Consider the following 23,415-nt stretch of genomic DNA (forward strand, 5'->3'; position numbering starts at 1 on the left):
AAGGCAGACAGACCATTAAACAGGAATGCACATTGCATCAATAGTAATGACAAAACAAATATCAAGAACAAGAAACTAATTATGCAATCCAGCAACCCTAATGCAATAAACCGTGACATAACTCTTATCTAAAATATAGGGTTTAAATCAGGCCAAGTCATAAAATCAAAACATTATCTCATACACTGAATAATGTTTTGTGCACTAATGCAACCAAATCAAAGCATGTGCACTGCGTCTGTGTGTATGCATCTATTTTTTGTGGGTGTGTTTGTTTTATTTATCTATGTATCTTTTTATTTATGCATATTTCAATATAAATTCAGGATTAATCAGACTTTAAATGGTTAACAATAATAATAATAATAATAATAATAATAATAATAATAATAATAATAATAATAATAATAATAATAATAATAATAATAATAATGATAAATATATTTTCATACATTGCAGTAAAATGTATTTATGTAAATCATTATAATAAAAATTAAATAATACACAATTAAATACAAAAATGTACCCTAGAAAAAAAACCTTGATAAATCCTTGACACACACGTTATTTATTTATTACAGGTAAAAAGGTAAATGTAACTAAAAAGAGAACTGAAAATGTTGTCAAATAAGTGCATCTTCAGAACAATAGATAGGGGGATTGTGTGTGTGGTGTGTGCATGTGCGTACCTCCACATAATCTTTGGCATGACCCCAGTCTCGCATGGAGTCCAAATTGCCCAGACTGAAGCACTCCAACTGCCCGAGGTGGATCTTCGCCACGGAGCGACTGATCTTCCTAGTTACAAAATTTGAACCTGAAAAAACATGCAGACACAGATATGAGAAAATGAGTATGATTCATTCATTCTGTCTTGTCACTCTCTCTCTTTTTTGAAATCCTTTTCCTGTACCCGTCCATATCATTTATTTTCATCCCACACCCCCGTCTATAATGTCAGTGCAAATTTGGACAATTAGGGCAAAGCGAATGGAGAGCCATGGCTGTCACTCTGTCCCTCTCATACACACAGGCAGAAACACGCAGTAACATTCACACACGGGAATAAAATCAGACTCTTGTCTAGTCAGTGGACCACCCTGGAGAATCTGTAAGTCAGTCCAAAGTCCTACTGAGCTGCCAGACACACACACTCACACACATGCTTCATCTGTGGGAAACCTTGGACGCTCTCATGTCCTGCTGGGTTGTGCTATAGCTTGAATCAGACCGAGGTGGGAGTTCTTGACGCAAACCTCCACCGCCTATAATATCAGGCCCAGGTCAGAGCAGGAACACACTTACTATAAGTGTATAAGTGAACGACGACTATTACGCTCTTGACTTGGGCTGAAGCCCACATGTGTGTTTTTTTGGACGTCTCTTTCCAGGGAGAATCAGCAGTGCCGGGAAGATCATGCCCTATAATTGCAAAACAAAAGTCAACTGCGAAATTGGGAGGACTGAAATATACGCATTCACGAACCATGTTAAACTGATATTCTCAGATTTCTAGACTATAATATTTAACTCTTTTCGCTCACTTAAGATGGTCATGATTCCTAGGCAATGATTGCGAGAACATGAATAAAAGCATCGTACAAATGCAAACATACTTATTGGAAAAGTATGGCAAAATAATTTTAACTATCCCCGTAGCTAAAAGAAACAGAGGATAGTGCTATCAGTGGTAAGGTTATGGGTTCGATTCTCATGGCCTGCAATGAAGATAAAATACTGTGTCATTTAAATACAGCTGTGGTCAGTTTGAATTAAAAAAAACTCAGCTCATTCATTAATTTTTTTGGTTTTATTCATCAGGGGTCGCCACAGCGGAATAAACCGCCAGCTTATCCAGCATGTGTTATTACGTAGAGGATGCCCTTTCAACTGTAACCCAGCACTGGTAAAAAACAAACAACACTCTTGCATTCACACACACACTACAGCCAATTAAAAAAAAAAATGTTTAATTCGTCTATAGCGCATGTCTTTGGACTGTGGAGGAAACCACAGCACCCGGAGGAAACCCACGTGAACACGGGGAAAACATGCAAACTCCATACAGAAATGCCAACTGACACAGCTGGGGCTCGAACCAGCAACCTTCTTGCTGTGAGGTGACATCGCTACTCACTGTGCCACTGTGTCACCCCTCAACTGCTAAGTATAAATATATATTTATTTGAAAAGGAATGCATGAACTGATTAAACAGTATAAGATGCTTTGAATAAAAGCATCTGTGAAGTGCATAAATATTGATAATGATTTAAGAATTTACAGGCATTCCTGCGGCTTAGATGGTTTAACAGAGCCAAGATCATAGGTTCAAGTCCCAGGGTATACATGAACTGATAAAGAAAATGGGTATCTTGAATGCCATGCAAGTCACTTTGTATAAATCTGTCAAGTGTAAATAATAAAATTACTATTTATAGTATTAAATTCTAGTTTTGTGAAATGTTTTCTTGACCAATAAATGCCAATCATATTTTACTAGCAAGCTGAATTTTCAATCAAAACTATGTTAAGTTTGTTAGGCCATAAACCTACTTCAGGAGTGTGTGCGCATGTTAATATAAGATATAGCGCTGACCCCAAACTTTCTTACAACAGGTCATCTTTTTTCGCTGAGTTCTGTCACTTAAGAAAAGGTAAAAAAGTTGTAAGTGGGCACACTCTTTCCACTTGCAGGATGTCCGTCATGGGCCCCCCGTGTGCAGGCTTACTGGTATCACAAAGGGCTCTTTCTAATCCGTGCTAAACGCAGCTAGCGACCAGGTGCGTGAGCTTGGCACGAGAAGAACGGTTTAAAATACCACACTGTAAACAGCCGGGTCAATCCGTCGTCACAGACAAACCTCAGGGGGGGACTTGAGGATCTGATTTCGGTTCACTCATTTTGAAAAAAGACGGGGGGAAAAAAAGCAAATCGGAGTCGATTGACCAAACCATAGTCCGCAATAATGGGCTAGCTATGCGTCTGCGTGCATGTGTGTTTAAAAGTCCAGGACAGGCCATTTCCGCGCACCGGCTCCTGTTTCCAGTCGGAGTGTAATTAGGCCGTCTCTTAGCACGCGGTGGGAAGCCGTGACGAGGAGCAGAGTCGCAGGGAGTCGACCGCAGCTCGCTCTCATCAAGTCTAAAACTACCCAGTTTAGAGCTGGTTTAGACTGTGATTATGCGGACAGGAGCCTCAAACCAGGCGGCAGACCTGCAGGTGTGCTTGTTGGCAGCAGAATGTGCCCAGGCGCTGTCAATGCACATTTTACGAGTAATGAGCGAGGGTAAGGTCGAGTATCTAGGCGAAATTTCTAATGGATGGAAAGCCACCCTGCCAAACCAGGTGGAAATAAAGTGCAGTCAAGATGTCTGGTCTATCAGTCACTGACACTCAGAAATTTCCAGCACGTGAAAAAAGAAACGACTGTCAGTACAAGGCCCTGTTCCTGTTTCTTGACACACGTCTGAACACACATTCATGCAGATGTATATGAAGCTCGCTCACACTACCCTCACATTGCCACGTTCATTTAAGCAAATGACAAAAACACACACCAGCACCCTGCTCTCTTTCACAATTGGCAATGTTGCAGCGTCAAACCAGAAAAACAGTTAAAGGGCTCAATAATACAGATGGCCTGTTGACCAGGGAGCCACTGGGAGTGTTTCGGACAAGCTTATTGAACTGTCACTAGCACTGTGGGGTCAGTATACTATATTTGACTTTCTTTGTCATTATGTACATTAATTAAGTTAAATATGTATTTGTCTTTTCGTGATGCAAATTTCATGATCAGATCTGTATTGCTGTACTATACAAGCTTTGCCCAATTTTTTTTAACTTAAACTTTATTGTGTTTTTAGTAAACATGGTTATTAACAATGATAATAACAGAATTCCTCAACATTGACTTGGTTCAATGTGTATAGCATTGTTGATAACAATATGAAAAATAAAAAATTAGTAATTATATACAAACAAACACACATATATGAATATGTACATTTAAGCATACAGAAACCTGTAAGTATTTAAGTATAAAAGGGAAAAACTATATATACAATGTCAAGAAAGTGCATAACTGAAAAAACTGTCTAATGCAATTACTGTAAAACTGATCAAACAGAAAAAATAATTTGTTGTCACCTATATATTAAAAGACATCTTAATTGTTTCTCCTATGTCCTTATATTAAATCACTTAAGTTATAATAATGGAGATCAAATTATTATGTATTTGGTTCCAATGAAGAATTGGTGAAATCTTTGCTCTGTTAATTAAGGCAGTGGATTGTTCTAGTCTAACAATGTCTATAATAGTATAGCCATTGCTGAACTGAAAGAAGATTAGGAGGCTTTTAGGCTTTATTAATCTGGGGTCGCCACAGCGGAATGAACCGCCAACTGATCCAGCATATGATTTATATAGCGGATGCCCTTCCAGCCGCAACCCATCCCTGGGAAACATCCATACACACTTATTCACTACGGACAATTTGGCATACCCAATTCACCTGTACCGCAGGCATTGGAATCAGAATATGAAAACGTTTTGTGAAAGGCAGCGATATCTGCTTCCAGATCTATTTTCAGTTGGCAGGCACCTACATGAAAATATTGGCCCATGGTAAACTTTGATTTGGCCAGCCATTCCCTCTGCAAAGAGAGGGAGGATGATGGGGACTGTTTAGAGGTTGTCTCTTCAAATCTTTAATTAGCTAAAAGCTCATTGAAATTAAATGTTTCAATTAAATATTGTAAATTAATCGAATTAATCGATTTAATTGATAAATTAATCGATTTAATTGAAAATGTACATACCTGGATATGGATGGAGGGCAATGCAGAGACTTTGGTGAGTAAATCAAAGCAAAGGCAGATTCAGCATTTAACTCCACTGTTATGTTTTTATTGCAATAAGTTATGATTTTAAAAGTTATGTTGCATTAGTTAATACGATTAGTAATGCTTTTTATTTATTTTTAAATATTAGAAAATAAATTAGGAAATTACCCATGGCAACTTTAAAGTAATATAGTAATTTACTTTCTGCCCAAGGTTTATAATGATATTTGGTTTTTGGCCCTTCATCCGAAAAAGTTAAGGCACCCCTGCTATAGTAATTCATAGTAATTACTATAGTGTTGTTTTTTAACCATACTGACACTGATACCTCCAATAGGGATAGAGAGGCTGTGCAATGAGCTAAAATTTTGCTAGAATTGGTTATTATGTATGGGCGATAAATATTGCATCACCAAGTTATTGAGGTCATGTCCATGTGTTGAACGATAAGTCGATATATTGATTATTGTGACAGGCCTACCTTTACTTATTCCAAACCTGTTTGAGTTTCTTTCTTCTTTTGAACAGAAAAGAAGCTATTTTGAAGTCAACTGGAAACATAACCACTGACTTCCATAGTATTTGTTTTTCCTACCATAGATTTCTTCAAAATATGTTTTTGGGCCCTATCATACACCCGGCACAATAAGGCGCAAGATGTGTTTTGCATGATTTGTTGCTATTTTCAGACCAGCGCAACCCTAATTTTCACGTTTTGCGCCACGTTTTTAAATAGCAAATCCATTTGCACCACTTTGTGGACACATGGGTGTGCCGGTCTATATAGGAGGTGTGTTAAGGGGCATTGTTTGCACGTTGCTATTTTGAGAAACTGAAATAGACTGTGCCATTGACCAGGTAGAAGCTGGTCTAAAGTCCAGCACATAGCACGTTAATCATGTGCCTATGCAGGTTCAAATGCTTCATACACGTCCTTAAATGCTTCATTCATCCTTAAATAACAAAAGTGGATCCTTAATGCTTCTGCCTCATGTGCTTTAGACTTTGAGCCTAGATTGTTAAAATAGAGCCCCTTTACTGTTCAACAGAATAAAGAAACTCTTGAGGGAGAATAAATAGTTTTTTTTGTCTTAATATTTCTTTGTTTACTATAAAAAATGTACAATATAACACGCATAAATGTGTAAATGAAGGCAAATGAAAGCATTACTAAAGCATAATTATGAAGATTAGCCCAACCAGTCAAGCAAAAAAAAGAAAGAAAGGAAAAGTTTTGCCTCAAATATCCAACTATTCTAGATTTGGAGTGCATGTGGGAGTGTGTGTGGGAGAGACAGAGAGCGAGAAACTGAAAGAGAGAAAGAGAAGAGATACAAGGTGAGGAGTGACGTTTAATTTGAGACATTAAAGGAGCATCTCATTCACTTCCCTTCTTTGTCGCCATGACAACACAACAACACAAACAGAGGTGTGTTGAGGAGGCCAGACGAGGAATGAAAGAGCAAAACATCTCCCAGCTCATCCAGCAGCGTGTTCGTGTCTGCCAGAGCTAAGAGGTCCATCGACACCTTTACACAGGTGCACTTCTTCTCACCTGGAGAGGTTTAACTTCTTAAAACGCCCGTCTTTCAACAGAAGAGAGGGACTGCGAGTGAACAAAAAGACGAAGGATGAGTGTGTAATGCAGGAGCCCTGTGATGTCTTCTGATTGACTGCACGACAGTTTCTCACGTCTGGAACTACCCGCTGTTATTAGACGTTCAAGTCTGAATAGGTGTCAAAGTGCAACTGCTTTCACATGCGCACGCACACACACACACGTCCCAGACGGATTTGTAACAGATTATTTTACTCTCCTCATCTTTCGTAAACTCTTTCGGAGTTGGTTTGTTTATTGGTGAAAGTGGACACCGGCCAAAATTCCAAAGTGAATTCCAAACCAGATTAACTCATCATCGCTGACCGACCCACCCAATGACGGGAGGCTACCACTGCGATCGGACAGGAAATGAAGTTGGCTTTTTTCACACTATCCCATCCATCTCTCCCCATCTAGCTATCTTGCAACCTCCTGCACTCCCTCCTTCATTTAAACACTTGCGTTGCTGATGTTTGTGTCACCAGCTTCAAAATCCGTAAATGGATGACATCACCGCTCTTCCTGTGCACTGGGGTTGAGGGTGGGGGCACTGAACAACACTCTTGTTGTTGAGAAGATGTCATGGCTGCACCCTTTACCAAATATTGTGTCATGATGATACTCCCCCATAAACCAATCACAATGAGTATTGGCCACACACAGCATTCTCTCTGGACTCTTACGTCACTTCCTTTACTACAGTCAGCTGTATTGTTTTTGTATGTATTAAAACTTGTATTTGCTGGCTACGTGAGCTGGATTAAATGTCTGGATTAGAAATTAAATTAAGCTCTTAGTTATTTTATGTGACACCACAAAGCTGTGAGGGAATTTCCCTGGTGTTTTTTTTTTTATAAAATAAGCTAACACACAGATCTAATATACTGACACACACCCAACTGTTTACATTCATTTAAGACATAATAATCTGTGTTTATCTCAATACAGGCATTGACATAATTACGGTCGAATCTGAGTGCAATAATGGTGTTAAGACACCTGGGAAGTCACACACCCAATGAAAGGTGTGTTAGACTAACTTCTGTCAGAGCAAGATAGCCATATAGACCATTTTGAGGGATGTAAACAAAAACAACAGTCCCAACGTATTTCCTCATTTACATTTTTAATTTATATAGCTTCCGAGAATCCAAAAAGATCCACATATTGATAAATAATGTTGTGATAGCTGTTTTAACATTAAGTTATGATTGAATTGCCTCTTGTTATGGTTATGAAATAGTTTGATAATAAGCAGGAAATGTTCATGGGCCAATGGCATGACCACATTGAAATGGTCTATACGTGCTATAATCTCTCAGATATGATTTGACTGCACCATAATATGCAAAAGAGAACTGGATTTGCTATCAGAGCCAATCTTCAGGAGTGTGTCAGTCAGTGTGAGCATTGACACTGAGTTATTTTTCACAACTTATTGCGCTTAACACTTTTCCATCTGGTAGCAATTTTTCTGTTATTTGAGCAAACTTTGACAGCTTGACACCTAAAATAGACAATTTAACACTGGACCAACTGATAAATTTGCCATTATTTGGTTCATGTACAAAATTCAAACGCTTCAGAATACGTTGCTTTGGGTACAACAGAAGAATGTAACCATACAGTTATGATGTATCGCATATTAAAAAGCATTTATGAATTATAAGGTATTTACGTGATGGGTGACATTCTCAAACTTCATTACTCTCATTTAGGCATGAGCATAAAAAATAGGTTGACTTGTTAAGATTGACCAGCACTTAAGACTGTTTTGATGAATGAGGTGCTGAAAACATAAGGTCTGACACGTAGCAGTGGCTGTTGGTTACTGCACATTTTTCAAAACCAAATGAAACCCAATCAGCCCTACTTTTACCAGAAAGTGCCCCCAAGTGAAAGTAACTGCAATATCTCTGCACCAGACTATGAATCGTGTGTGTGTGTGTGTGTGTGTGTGTGTGGTGTGTGTCTGACCTCTTCTAGGACTCTCATGATTGAACAAGATCCCATTCACAGCAAAGAGGTTATAGGCTTCCCTGAAGTTTATGACTATCCAGTATGCATAGAGCTTGGCAGCACCTGCAAGAACAAAAACAAAACAAAGAGAAGGACAGTTGAAATACCGCTTTAAAAACATTTAATAAAAGACACGATATTGGTGTCAAACACAAATTTAACACCTAAACTGATTTCATATACAGTGTTCAGCATAAATAAGTACACCCCATTTTGAAAATGAATATTTTTATCCATTTCTCAGTGAATATAGGTAATATATATTGGTGCATTTGAAAGACAGAATTATTAAACGGATATATTTATTAAAATAATATTTTAGTCACAGAACATCTTAGAAATTGAAAGATAATACAATTAAGTTCATGAATTGCAATTAAAAAGACTACAAAAATGACAAACTACAACATTTTAACCAAATTGTATATATATTTTGCTTATCTTGATTTTTGCTATTTTTGAAAATGTTATTTAATAATTTTCCCTAACATATAAATTTGAGTTACTAGTTTTTGAACCATTATTGTAAGTTATTTTGTTAGATTAGCTCCAGATTTGGCTTCAGTACTGACTAATCTAATGTATAACCACAAATGTAATATTGTAAAGCTTCCTAAAGAAAATATTCATCTAAATGAGATATTTGTAAGGGGTGTACACATATATGTTGAACACTGTACATAGTATGCATAGTAAATGCAAGTAATGCGTCTGCTTCACATTTTTTTAAATAAAAATGGTATGAAAATAAAATGATGGAAAATGTTGCATTGTTAATTTAACCAATATATTAATATACAAATGAAACAATATATTTATTTTGATCTGTATGCTATATACATTAATATGAACATACAGTCCCAAATTTGATTATATGTGACTCTGGACCACAAAACCAGTCATCAGCTGTGTGGGTATATTTTTGGAAATGGCCAAAAAACACGTTTCATGGGGCAAAATGACAGATTTTTCTTTTTAAAATGATTAAAAATTATTACAATTATTAGAATAACAAAATCATCTTCCATGCCATTAAGAAATTTTGTCAAAACTTAATTTTTGATTGATATAATATGAATTACTATGCATTGCTGAGAAATTTATTTGGACAACATTGAAGACAATTTTCTCGAACCCTCAGATTTCAGATTTACCAAACAAAAAGTATCTTGGCCAAATATTGTCCTATCATAACAAAGTATACATCAACGGAAGCTTATTTATTTATCTTGTATGTGATGAATAAATCTCAATTTCAAAATAGTCCCATATTTCAATGGTTAATCAACTTCTTTCTTTCAAATGGGTAAAACCAATTGGTTGGATGGTGACAAAGTATAACGATTAAGAATAATTAACATTTTGTGGTTGCAATAATATATTTTTAAACTGAATGATATTTCAGTGAGTGCACAAAAGAAATTTAGTCTTATTTAAACATAAAAATAAAGCATAAAAATGTAATCTGTAAGTGTTTGAATTGATGTTTAGGTGTGTGCTGACCATAAGGCGATCGCGGGTAAAATGGCGTGGTTTCTTTCTGGGGAATTTCCTGTACTTTCCCATAGAGCTCGCTGGTGGAGGCCTGGTAGAAGCGGACGGTGTCAGTTAAACCGCAGGTCTTCACTGCATCCAGCAGCCGAAGGGTTCCAACACCGTCCACATCTGCTGTGTACTCGGCCAGGTCAAAGGAGATCTAACAAACACAAAGCATTTACGCATAAGACTTAAACGCTCAAGTACACAAGTATACAAGTGTAATGACTTAACCCGGTAACATAAGCAATGCAGCTGCCGGGATAAACATAAATCTAATTTAAGGGAATATGAAAACTGTCTGGTAATAAAACTGTCTCAGTGGAGAGAAGGATTCTTGTCTTTGACGGTTGATATCAAGTGACTTTATTTGCATAGAACTGCAAGCTTTGCAGTGAGGGGAAAACACAAAGAACATCAGACACAAGAACATCAAAGGTTTTGCTCATGTAAACCAGGTCAAACAATGAAATGCTGTCTATGAAAACCTGCTTTCAGTGAGTTTTACGCTTTAATTTTACAGTCTTTTAAAATAAATAATAAAAGCAAAACTGAACTTAAACTGAAAATTTGAATCTCAAAGCGTTTACTGAAAAGTCTTGATGCCAAGGAACAATCTGTACACAAATCAGACAATTACTTCCCTCATGAAAGTAGAAAGAGAACAAACACTGATTTCAGGAGAAAACGTGATAATAATTTCAGCCTGTTCTTGATACTAATCTATCACATGGAAGCATAATTTAGAGCATATTAACTATCTATGACACTTTTAATGTGCTTTTGAAACTTTTTTTAATCCAATTCACGGTTATCACATGAACAAGGTGAAAACTGTCAAATGAGAGTAGAAATAGTGTGTCCAAATCAAATTAAATGATTTAGTCCAATTAAATGTAATTTACAAAAGCAAATTTTATGTACATAGAAAAAGTATTAAAAGCAAGTGTATACTTTAATGTTTCAAAAATAGCCAAAATAAGATGTAACATGTTCAATCTTTATTTTATATATTATTAATATTAATTAATATTTATTTTTTTGTATTGAAATTTATAAAAGGAGAAGTGATCATACTTCACTAGATTTTATTTTAAATGTTTAAAAACCCCTTGACAAATGGGTAAAATCAGGTGGTTTGACAGACGCGCAAAGAATACGAATTCTGTGTTGAAAATCCGTATAAAATCTAAATTTACCATTTATATTTGTTTCATTTATATTTCTTCAATCAAAGTTTGACCAGTTGCTTCCGTGTTTTGAGTGGTGGTCCCTGTGTTGACACCAGTTCGACGTCAATATTTTTAGCACCGCCCTTCTTACCGATAGTTTACTATGAGGAAATGATGCGCAAAAAAGAAAGCTCCACCCCTACTGAGTATTCTGTTTTAATGGGGGCACAGCTTGTGTTTTTTGCACTTAAACTTCAGGTAACCGGTTAATGTGACTTGTCTAAATATAAATATTTTATACGGTTCCTTTTACAGCAACAATGTTGTTAATGTAATTAAAATATAATCAGTTCAATCGATTTAAGCACTCAATTAGTTGTTCAAGTGTAAAACGAGATGAAAAGCCATTTATAGGTACGCGTCATCAGGATCAGAAGGCTAGGACAAAAACTCCATTGAAAATAATGGAATAAAATAAATTTTCATATTGTAAAGACATGGCGTGGAAAAATGGAATTTAATGCAGTGCTTCTTGTACATTCGCAGACCCACTTTATATTGTATATATCAATCAGGCAGTGAAGATTATTGATTTTTAAACGTGGTAATTTTATAATGGTATACAGTTCAACGGAAGCGCTTTAACTAGATTAAAGAAAATTAAAAGTCCTTCAGCATATACCCTATTGGAAGTACATCAACATACTAAAATAAGTCTCAGCAATTTGGACTTAAATATTTGATATTTTTATCCTATCCTATAAAATATCTTGTTTGTAAACGCAAAAAATTATATTTTGATGTATAAACTAAAGTTAAACTAAATAATAATGGTAAAAAGGTATGATAATCATTATTTACTTTCAGAAAAAAAACTTGACATCCCCTTTTCACTGTTTACCTTACATTTCACTTCATGTCTCCTCTTACGTACAACAAAAGAAAGCCACACAACACGGCTGAGGGTTAATTTGTGTTAACTTTTAGATTAACTATGCCTCTATTATTACAAATAGTTCAGGGTGCTACATCATGCGACTGAATTACTGTTTTTTTGAGCGAGACGCTTTCTGCTCTAATTTAACGAGTTCAGACACACTCAAACTCCCAAACACGAGCGAGTCGGGGAATCCCTGACTGAAACTGAGATGTTAAAGATATGGAGAGAAAGAAAGACAAACAGACAGGGACTGAGCAGGAGAAAAAGAGAGAGAGAGAGACCAACTAATCTAACCTGTTCCTCAAATTTGACACTTCTCAGAATTGCACCTACACGTTTTTTTTTTTTCTATCGAGACGAACACTCTGCAACAGGCATGATCTGAATTAGTCCCAAAATACCGGAGTGCACATCAATAACCACACCTCGGCGAGAAAACAAAAGCCACTGACAGATGATTATCGTGAGATTGAAATGATATTTAAGTGTCTTCGCAACGCAAATTTGCATCACTTTCAAAATAATCCTTATAATGCGGCAGTGGATCAGCTCTGTTGCTGTGTTGCTTGGAAGTCTTCCAATAGCGATCACTGCCGTTGCTGGGATAATTAGTTTTAAGTTTTTTGGACTGTGCAAACATGCTCTTAAATGTGAGCCAAAACATTCAATCATACCAGTTAGAACTGCGAGAGACACGTTTCTGTCAGGTACAAGGAGATTTATGTCTTCAGATTGTGCAGAGAGCTTTCACGGCATCTTGCCATGCCGCAAGCAAGTTTTCATTTCTAAGGCATTGTTTTCTCCAAACAAACAGCCAGGACGCAGATTTCAAATGTCATGAATATGCCAAAATAGCACTATTAGATGAACAGCGATACCGTAATTTGCTCTTTGCTAGTAGCAGTAGCCATTGCATTCATGCTAGAGAGCGTCCAAATTGCTCTCTGCATGCATTTACAGACTAAGACATGGAAATGACAGGGATTTGCCACGTTTTATGTGTTATCCGAAGTAAAAATTGTTGCATGAAAGCAATTTCTTCATGTCTCCACAAAAACTTTGAGTATATGTATTTCTATGATACTTTTATTAAGCTTTTTAAAATATATTTGTTTTTGAAAAAAAAGGCCAGTGTATCAATATCAAAACATTTTATTTCAAATAAAACAAAGTGTTTTATATAATTATAAAGTGTATTAAATTCAAGTGTTTCATGTTTTAAATGTTGTGAAAACCAAGTCAAATATGTAAAATATCGTTCCATTGTCATTTATCATGGTGACATGATGGCTCAGTGGTTAGCACTGTTGCCTCACAGCAAGAAAGTTGCTGGTTTGAATCCCAGCTGGGTCAGTTGGCATTTCTGTGTGGAGTTTGCATGTTCTCCCTGTGTTTGCGTGGGTTTCCTCCGGGTGCTCCAGTTTCCCCCACAGTCCAAAGACATGCAGTGTTGGTGAATTGAATAAACTAAATTGTTCGTAATGTATGTGTGTGTGTGTGTGTGTGTGTGTGTGTGTTTGTGTGTGTAAATGAGAAGGAATGGAAGGGCATCTGCTATGTAAAACATAAGCTGGATAAGTTGGTGGCTCATTACGCTGTGGCAACTCCTGATGAATAAAGGGACTCAAACCGAAGGAAAAAAGTGAATGAATGTATATCATTTATTATTTGTCATGCATTAAATTTAAGTAAAGGAACTATAATATAAAAATTAACCTCAGACTTAATTAAATTGTATACAAGTAGTCATCATTCATGCAATAGCATCAAAATTGCAACCTTTGTTCATTTACTAACTAATAAAATTAGTGGAAATGGCAGAGCATTTGTTGTATAGACCACATTTTATACAATCTCCAAAGTGAAAATTGTGCTGTATAAGTAATTTTTTTTGTGTCTCATTCACTTTTTGAGCATATTCACTTTTATGACTTTCATTGAGCTTTTACATTTTTTATCTTAAGCCCCTTTAAGTTTCCCTGCAGTTTTAATACAGAAGAAAATGATGTGTCAACAATGACACATTTCGTAATAATATCCTAATCAATTTAAATTTATAATTGTAAACAAATACAGCTTCTTAAACGCACTTAAGTCTCTACATTAATGGTTCAAATACCTTTGGTGAAAACCAAAAGTCAAAATATAGGTGAAATGATTAGATTAGATTAGATTAGATTAGATTAGATTAGATTAGACTTTTTTGTCATTACACATGTATAAGTACAAGTCAACGAAATGCAGTTTAGGTCTAACCAGGAGTGCAATAGCTGCAAGTGCATGATATAGGCATGAGTTTTAAAGTGCAATTATATCACTATGGTGATATTTACAGATGGATGTACTATGAACATCATATCCAGGTTGTATTAGCTATGAACAGATTTACAATAGATGAATATATGTACAGGTTGCTATTAATAATCAGGGTGTGCATATAGATATGAACATAATTAGAAACGTATATGTACAGTGGGTGTGTAAAATTCAAGAATTAGTGCAATGTAATGCGATATAAGTGCAATTTTAATTGTGCAAATATTAAATAAATAAATAAATGATGCAAGCATAACAGGTATATTTATGTAAAAATGAAACAACATGCACTGTAACAATATCTGTTAAGTAGGTTCTGTATTTTGTGATTCTATTTTCATTTTTTTTATTTACAATTATGAATTGCATTATGGGACCTTTATCTTTGCTCTACTGACTTTTGAGGTTTAAAGTGCAATTGTACAAAGTGACTTTTGATTGACATTTTAGTATTTTAAAACAATATATTACAAAAAATACATATATTACAGAGACAAGTCAGTAAAATAACGGAAAAGTACTGGCAGTTTATTACTAGGTTTTTGTAGTGTCATTTACGAAACCAACTTGGGCAGTATATCACTTTAAACGACTAAAAACGTCAATAAATGTCACTTTTTCCAAACATCAAAAGTGGCTGGAGGAAATATCACAATAACGCAATTCAAAAGCAAAAATAAATGGAAAAATACGTATTTATTACTCTCTCCTGTACTTATTAAAGCCTAAAATATGTGACCACTGATTCAAGAGTCTCCCTGGTTGTGCAGCAGACAACTGTAGGTTAAGGAAACAAATAAAAACTACCGAAATGTTGTCATTTATGCAAACGGATTTACATTCTGATACATTCTACACATTATCTGAAGTGAGAATTGTGCTGAAAAAGCGTTTTTGTTTGCGTCTCCACATCATCTTGGACCAGTCGTTGGGGCAGGATTTATATCTGACGTGGGGAAAGTCCCCGTGGCCTGGGGCGACTTGCACACAAGCGAACACCCTTTTCTCTTTTGGCTCCTCATAGATGTCGATACTACTCCTACACTCCTCACGGCTTCGGCAAGTCAGGGTTGGAATTCATCAGCTAATTAAATGTATGCTTGAGATGACACCAACTTCCCTCGCTCAAGCAGACACGCTCAGCTCATCACTCACTCGCGCCCTCAAACATAAACACACATGTAAACATGGCAACAGGCTGGCTCATTATGGGCTGCGGTTGGGGTTGCCCCGGGCTAGAGATGTCTGAAGCAATCGCATATGAGCTTGTGTGTCTGTGTGTGTGTGAGAGCCGAAGGAGGGAGAAACCATGACTGCGAATAATTAGGGAATCATTTAGCCTGTTACAGATGTCCTTAAACTGTCTCCATCCTTGTAAAAACAAAGATCTATTTTTACCACATCTTACGTCTCCAGAAGACAGCGTTCCTTAGGCTTTTTCAGGCTCGCATATCTCAACAGCTGCAGCAAGTCCAGCCTTCAGTCGCACCAATCTAGACGTTTTTATTTTATCATTCGGACTAATAAAACAAAAACTAAAAATACATAACCATAAAATAGTAATGTAAAGTTGGCTGAAAACCAAGAAAGCATACAAATGTTTAACTTAAATTATAGTTTGATGTTCATTAATATGAATGAATATAAATATGGCAAGTGGCTGTATGTAATGATGCTTAACTGTAATAAATTGTAAAGAATTAATAAATAAAATATTATAAATTTATATGATTAGTATTTACTTTCATCACTGTTTTATGTTAGTTTAATGTTTGTGCCTGGCAGGTTAAAACAAAACAAAACAAAACAAAACAAAACAAAACAAAACAAAACAAAACAAAACAAAACAAAACAAAACAAAACAAAACAAAACAAAACAAAACAAAACAAAACAAAACAAAACAAAACAAAACAAAACAAACAAAACACAAAACAAAACAAAACAAAACAAAACAAAACAAAAAACAAAACAAAACAAAACAAAACAAAACAAAACAAAACAAAACACAAAAAAAATAAACACATCAGTCAATTTTAAGTTCAATTGTTAATGTTTGTGCCTGGCAAATAAAATAAAATACAATAAAATAAAATAAAATAAAATAAAATAAAAAATAAAGTTTCTTTTTCACAATTAAACAATTCAGAAAATTATTTTATTTACATTAAAAAATCTTTTTATTTTTTAGATAATTCTTATTTATTATAACAATAATAATAATAACAAAATCTCTCATTTTCCTGCTATATTATCCATTAGTATTCCATCTAATTGTATTCATTCAGCCAAAAGACCATTAGTGAGGTCTGACATGGATTCTGCCATTCAATCTTTCTACAAACACTTCTGAATTGACCAATGAACTTCATTCCCCATGACCTGTCCACACACTCGTCATCATGCCATTTATTAGCATGAGAACAGTCCAGACACACACAAGTTTCAGCTCAATTGTTGACAGTTGACAGTTAACCTTGTGCTGACAGCAGCAACCAACAACTACCACATGTGAACGTCTTTACACACACACACACATACGTGTCATCGAAGCTGACAGACGTTGTCATTTAAAAGCTTGAAAGAATGAGGTGAGCTATTGTGTATGCTTATCTGGACGTCAAGAAACCTACATACATACAAAACAAGTGTCGAAACATTGACAGTGCACAAACTGATCTGCCAAGATCTGCATCGCCGAGCATCCAACACAGTTTTGTTGTGCGCACAGTACGACACAAAAATAGTGCATTATCAAGTAAGAGTGCTTGACCCGCTTGTTTACTTTGAGAGATGATGATAAACGCTTGCAGGCTATAAATAGCTTTAATTACTCTGGTGTCTAGTAGGCCTTTCTGCAGACTATGTTCATTATTATATTCATTTGTCTGATAAGTGTGTGATATATTATACATATAATATTGTACGTCATCCAGTCTGTCTGAAACAATACACCTTATAATTGTTTAACCTGTTTAGCTTTTTTTGTAATTAATTTAAATTTATTTAAAGTAGAAGTATACCTGGAAAAAAAAGATTTGGAAATAAAATAAAATTAAATTAAATTAAAAAAATTATTACATTAAATTAAATAAAAATATATTATTAAATTAAAATTTAATTAAGTTAAAATAGAATAAAATAATTTATTAAATTAAAATCAATATAATTTTATTAAAATTTAATTAAAAACATTATATAATAACATAAAAATATTGTACATTTCAATTTAAAATTAATTTTAAAAAAAACAAATTACAAATTACTTTGCAAGTAGCTTTGTAATAATCTATAAAATACAAGAAATAAAACAAGTCATCATTCACACTCCTTTGCCTGATTAAAAATAACTTTAAAAGTACATTTAAATTTTAACTAACTTAATGATCATTTATTTGGTAAATATCTGTAGAATACAATAAAAATAAAATTTAAATAAAAAGGATCTTAAGTTTTCTTATTTTGTATATTCTGAAATAACTTTTAACACTTATTAGAATTATTGAAATTTATCAGAAAACGAGCAATAATTTATTCTTTGAGCAAATCTAAAAAGTAAAATACTGTACATTAACATTTGTTACACCATTTTATGATGATTTATTTGCAAAGTAGCTAGAAAATTAACTAGGTATTTCCACAAAGGCTATACAACCCAGTTTCCTTTCATTCATTTGCCTAATCATGTGATTATTTTTTTAAATAAAACATGTTACTGTACATACTGCTTGCTTTTTTTAATTGACTAATTTTTAAGTAGTGTGACCTATGAAATATCATCAGGGCATCACATGGCCTGACTGAGTCCAAAAAAAAATCTTATTGTTGAGCCCTGCATTTATATCTCAAACTTACAGAGCACAGATCTAAAGGTCACGCAGACAAGTGGCACCAGCCTGGACTACAGAGAGAGCAATGATTTGCACAGCTTAAAAAGCCCCCAGCGAGATTTCTGGACAGATAAGAATGCACAACGTGGAGATTTTCAGATTTTTCCTATAAACGTCGTCGAGGCTTAATAGCCTTTCTCCGTATGACGTGATAACCAGTGGCTTATGCTTTCGAACTCAAGCTCTTCTCTTGCATCCTACTTTACTGTACATTCATCATCATCTTAAATGTCATTAATCATTTTAAGAGTTTACTTTGGAATCGAACACCACAATACTAATCTGCAGCTGAATATTTCCTGATCCTAGTCTTCCAGCCGCTCGAGCCAACATCTCTGCTAATGCTATGATCCCGACCATCGGCCTGTATTTTCATCATTCCTTGCTTCTGTTCACCATCATGCGCCAATGTCATTACCTGATGTAATGGCGACGATAATAATCATCAATAAAAACAATAATAATAGTAATCAAACACAAGTTGCGTCTCTTAACAAAAGCGAGCTGCCCCAGGGCAGGGCATGAGACAGGAATGTGTCCGTTTACGGCACACAAAGGAAGAATTGTTCATCGCAATACCTGCTTTTATTCTGTAAACGGCTATTTTCCACCTCTCAATCAAACTCTGAGTGTGTGAGCTCAGTTCACTGAGACTGGCATATTTTTCAGACGCACCACACACTGTCAGTCACATTCTTTCCCAAGTTTTTAATGGTGTTGAAAAGTCAAGCCATTTGAACCTATTTTCCTGAGCTGAATATTCCCACAATCATGATCTTCATATTGTGTACATAGCTTATTGTGAGGCTAGACATTGAAAAAGTCTTTTTTGTTTTTTTTGACAGGTTTAATGCTGTTTTAAAGCCTTGGATTAATGTAGTCACTGCTTGATATGGCTTATGTTGCCACTTGCCAAAGATGACACATTTGTAGGGTCATTTCTTTTCAAAATTGAGTGACTCATCCCTAGATATGAGCTTCAAAACTAGATATATGATGCATAATAATGCATTAGTCTATTGCATCCATGACCAGCACAATATGCAGCTGTACACAATATTATTATTATTATTATTATTATTATTATTTTTTTTTTTTTTTTTTTTTTTTTAGTATTATTATTAATATTATATTTTATTATGATTATTATATTTTTATTATTATATTAATTGTTATATTTATTGTTGTTGCTATTTTTATTATTATTTTTTTATTATTATTATATTTACTATTATTATCATTATTATTATTTTTATATGCATTATTCTTATTCTTCTTATTATTATTAGTATTATTATTATTTTAATTGTGCATTATAGATGTGTTGTGTCTTTTTTCATGGCTGCTGTTTAATGCCAATATACAAAACATGCTTAGAAGGACATTCATTAACAGAAAAAAATTATAAAGTAAATAAATAACAATAAACTAATTAATAAAAATATTATTAAACTAATTAATAAATTTAAAATAAATACAAAATAGTTTGGAACATAAATAGCAAAGAATTTTATACCTAAATATTATATTCCAATTCATGCACAAAACGTGGATAGGCGTCAATTATTTTATTATATGATAAAGTTTTATTATATCATTTGATAAATATTGTTGAAATATGCTAAATTGATAGTTTTTATAGTATTATTACACTGTAAAACCCAAAAAGTTAAGGTAACTCAAACCATTTAAGTTCAAAAACTAATCCTAATGAGTACTGTGAATTTAATCCATTTAAGTAAACGAAGCAATTTGAGCACAGTAAAATAAATGGAGAACTCAAACCAACTGAGTACTGTAAAACCCAATAAGCTAAGGCAACTCAAACCGTTTAAGGAAACCGATTGCTACAAACCATTTGAGTTAAAAAAATATATTTTATATGAGTACTGTAAACTTATTCCATTTAAGTTAAAGTAATGAGGTATTTAATTAACTCATTACCTTCAACACTGAGTTCAAAACTCTTTTCAAATAAGTAGAACTAACTTTCAGTAAATTTTGAGTTAACTACACTCATTTCATTTGATAAAGTTGACTGTTGGGTTTTACAGTGTAGTTCCAAACAAGATTTAAAAACTATAATTAATTAATAAATACATTTTTTAAAGTAATCAGCCTTTTTAAAAAATAGATACACAATTTTTTATAACATATAGTCGCACAAAATTTTTGCAGTGAAAATTTATATTCCAAATTGACTTAATAATTTAATTAGCATCAAGAAAATAAAACATTCACAAAAGAATTGGATAGGTGCCAGTCACAATTATTAGCATAGCGCACATTTTATAATATATTGTAATACATAATATTAAAAAATATATTAAAATATATAGTTTTAAATGGCATTATTAGTTCCAAAAGATATTTAATAACTATAATGATTAACCTAATGAGGGGCAAACAGAGAAAAGAAAACACATTACATGTCATGTTTGAACATGTAGGTAATACATGTTAACCACACAGGCAGATATGTTTAAAATGCATCTGTTTTCCCACTCTTAAATGACTGACAGAGATGTCAGAACGGCAGAGATGATTATCTCTCATAATTAATCACCAGTTTCATTGCTGCTGTCATTTCGATAAATCAAAATCATGTTTTCGCCGTGACCCAACACCACTCAATAAAGGCCTGTTTGTTGGCGGTGACGTCAGCCATTGCAGGTGACAACTGTGGAATGATTTACACAAGCAATTAACTGTGTGTGTGTCTGTGTGAAAGCCAAAGTGTTGGAGTCCTCTTGATACCTAATTAGCTAACAAGGAAACTTGGGCTCAGTCTTACACAAGGTCTCATTGCATTGCTTTGCAACAGCGACCTTATTAAAAAATACTGTCGTCAATAGCGGAAAGAAAAGTCAACTTATCTTTCAGCGTCTTGTTCATTCCTGCATTCTTTTCAGTCTACAAACATGCAAGCAATGTTAAAACAACTCTTACATTACACAACAAACATGTTCGCGAGTGAACAGAAACATGAGCCACACTGCAACGTCCCAGTCCAACACCTGCATATTAGACACTAATCCATATGCACACATGCAAAAGGCTTATGTCAATCACACCGATATAACATTGTGAGCAAGGAGTCTCTGTCTGTGTAAAAACGCACTTACTTACTCGCCCTTAGCTGGTTCTAAATCAATTTTTATCTGTTTATTAAGCTTTTACAAAAATAGCAGGATAAATGTAAAGGACAATTCCTCCCCATAAATAAAATAAATTACAGTTACAAATAAATAAACAATCAAACAAATAATAAAATAAATAAATAATAAATAAATAAATTAAAAATAAATAAATAATAAATAAATTAATTAATAAATAAATAAATAATAAATAAATTAATTAAAAATAAATAAATAAATAAATAAATAAATAAAAAATAAATAAATAAATAAATAAATAAATGAATAAATAAATAAATCACTTGTCTGTTACAATAAAACTGTTACAATATAAGGGGTTGATGAGGATTTACATAACTCTAGTTTTATTGCATAAATATAATGAATATATTCCAGATACTAGATTGAGATGCAGGGACCTTAAAGGAACGCTGTATCACTGTTTATGGGAATGTAAAGGAATACAGAACTCCTGGAAAGGTGCGAAAGAAAGGATAAAAAAGATTCTTGAGGTTAATATACCGATGTCTCCTTGAATTTTTTTAGTTCATTTATATCCCAAGGAGATCAAGTTAAAAAAGACGGAGCATATATTTATGAATATATCTATTCTGCAAGCGAAACGACTTATTTCTTTACATTGGAAAAGTATATGTACACCAAATATAGGCCGTTGGCTGAAAGAGATGTTAACAAACATGTCAATGGAAAAAATAACTTGTATATTAAGAAACAAAAACTATTTTTTTTTATAGAGTTTGGGGACCGCTTATGTTTTTAAAAGGTGGTGGAGTTGGAAATGTTTTAATATAAGATTAGTAAAAGAGGTGATGTTGTATTCTGATGTAAAATACTGAGAAGCCTTTTGTTTTGTTTGTTCATTTGTTTGCTTGTTGGTTTGTGTTATATCTGGCACATGGAAATGTGTATGTACATGTTAAAATCTATTAAAAAGGAATTGGAAAAATAAATATATAAATAAATTAACATATTTCAGCATCTTAGAATACATGTAAAAAAAATTAAAGTTTGTTAAAGATTGTTAAAATTGAGAAATAACCCATGTATAAATATACATACAATTTACAGATACTTTTACAATGCACTCACTTAAATTCAACCAGCAATTGAAAAACCTATAGTTTTTAAAAAAGTACTCACATACTATTAAACGGATCCCATGCATCAGAAAATATGCTAGTATTGGCATTTATTGCAAACCTAATTTTTTTCAGCTGGTTCTAAGCTTTTATGAGTTTCTTTTTCTCTCTCTGATGGGAAAAAAAAAATCTTCTGAAGAGCATCTGAAACCGGTAGTAGTCATTGACCTCCTTAGCATGAAAAAAGTCAGAAGCTATTGTTTTCCAACATTTTTCAAAATATCTTCATTAGCGTTCATCAGAAAAAGAAAAAAAAAATCTCAAACTGGTTTAGAACAAGTTGAGAGTAAGCATGAGTATTTTGTATTTTTGGGTGAACTATCCCTTTAACACAAAAAACACTCTCAGGCTCTGTTTACACCTGCCTTAAGATGTATTTGGGTTGATCGGATCACGAGGGAGACACATTCCTGTTTACACCTGGTGTTTTAATCCGTCTCTTTTACCCACTTTCAACCTCTTTCCTGATTTCTTTAACATGAGGGTCTATAAGTGGGTGTATGTACGGGCTTTATCTAGTTTCATCTAATATTGTGAAATAAGTTTACAAAATCTACATACGCTATAAATACAAAAGTAGACCACCGAAAACAATATGGATAGCAGCAGCTTTTGTTTGCTTTGATGGCAGTGAAACTAGGTTTGTGTTTGAATTAATGCTATAAGAGAACATTATGCTTTTCAAACCTAACTTACTAACAATTTGTGATGGTAAAAGTTTAGTTGGCATCTGGTTTGTGCACTTTGATAACATTTCTAAGAATTAGAATAATAGGTGGAGAGTAGGTGGTCTTTTAT

General features: G+C 34.0%; 1 protein-coding gene across 2 annotated transcripts in view; it reads right to left on the reverse strand.

Annotated features, from left to right (window-relative positions):
* Positions 1-23,415, reverse strand: part of gmds (GDP-mannose 4,6-dehydratase) — a 115,957-nt gene that overhangs the window by 70,005 nt on the left and 22,537 nt on the right. For both annotated transcript variants that reach the window (XM_056445254.1, XM_056445253.1), the window contains 3 exons: positions 9,972-10,164; positions 8,427-8,531; positions 690-817 (listed from right to left, as the gene is read on the reverse strand). In XM_056445254.1, the coding sequence (XP_056301229.1) occupies positions 690-817; positions 8,427-8,531; positions 9,972-10,164 (426 nt within the window). The remainder of the gene's footprint in view (positions 1-689; positions 818-8,426; positions 8,532-9,971; positions 10,165-23,415) is intronic.

This window comes from Danio aesculapii, chromosome 20 (genome assembly GCF_903798145.1).
Source record: "Danio aesculapii chromosome 20, fDanAes4.1, whole genome shotgun sequence".
NCBI lineage: Eukaryota > Metazoa > Chordata > Actinopteri > Cypriniformes > Danionidae > Danio > Danio aesculapii.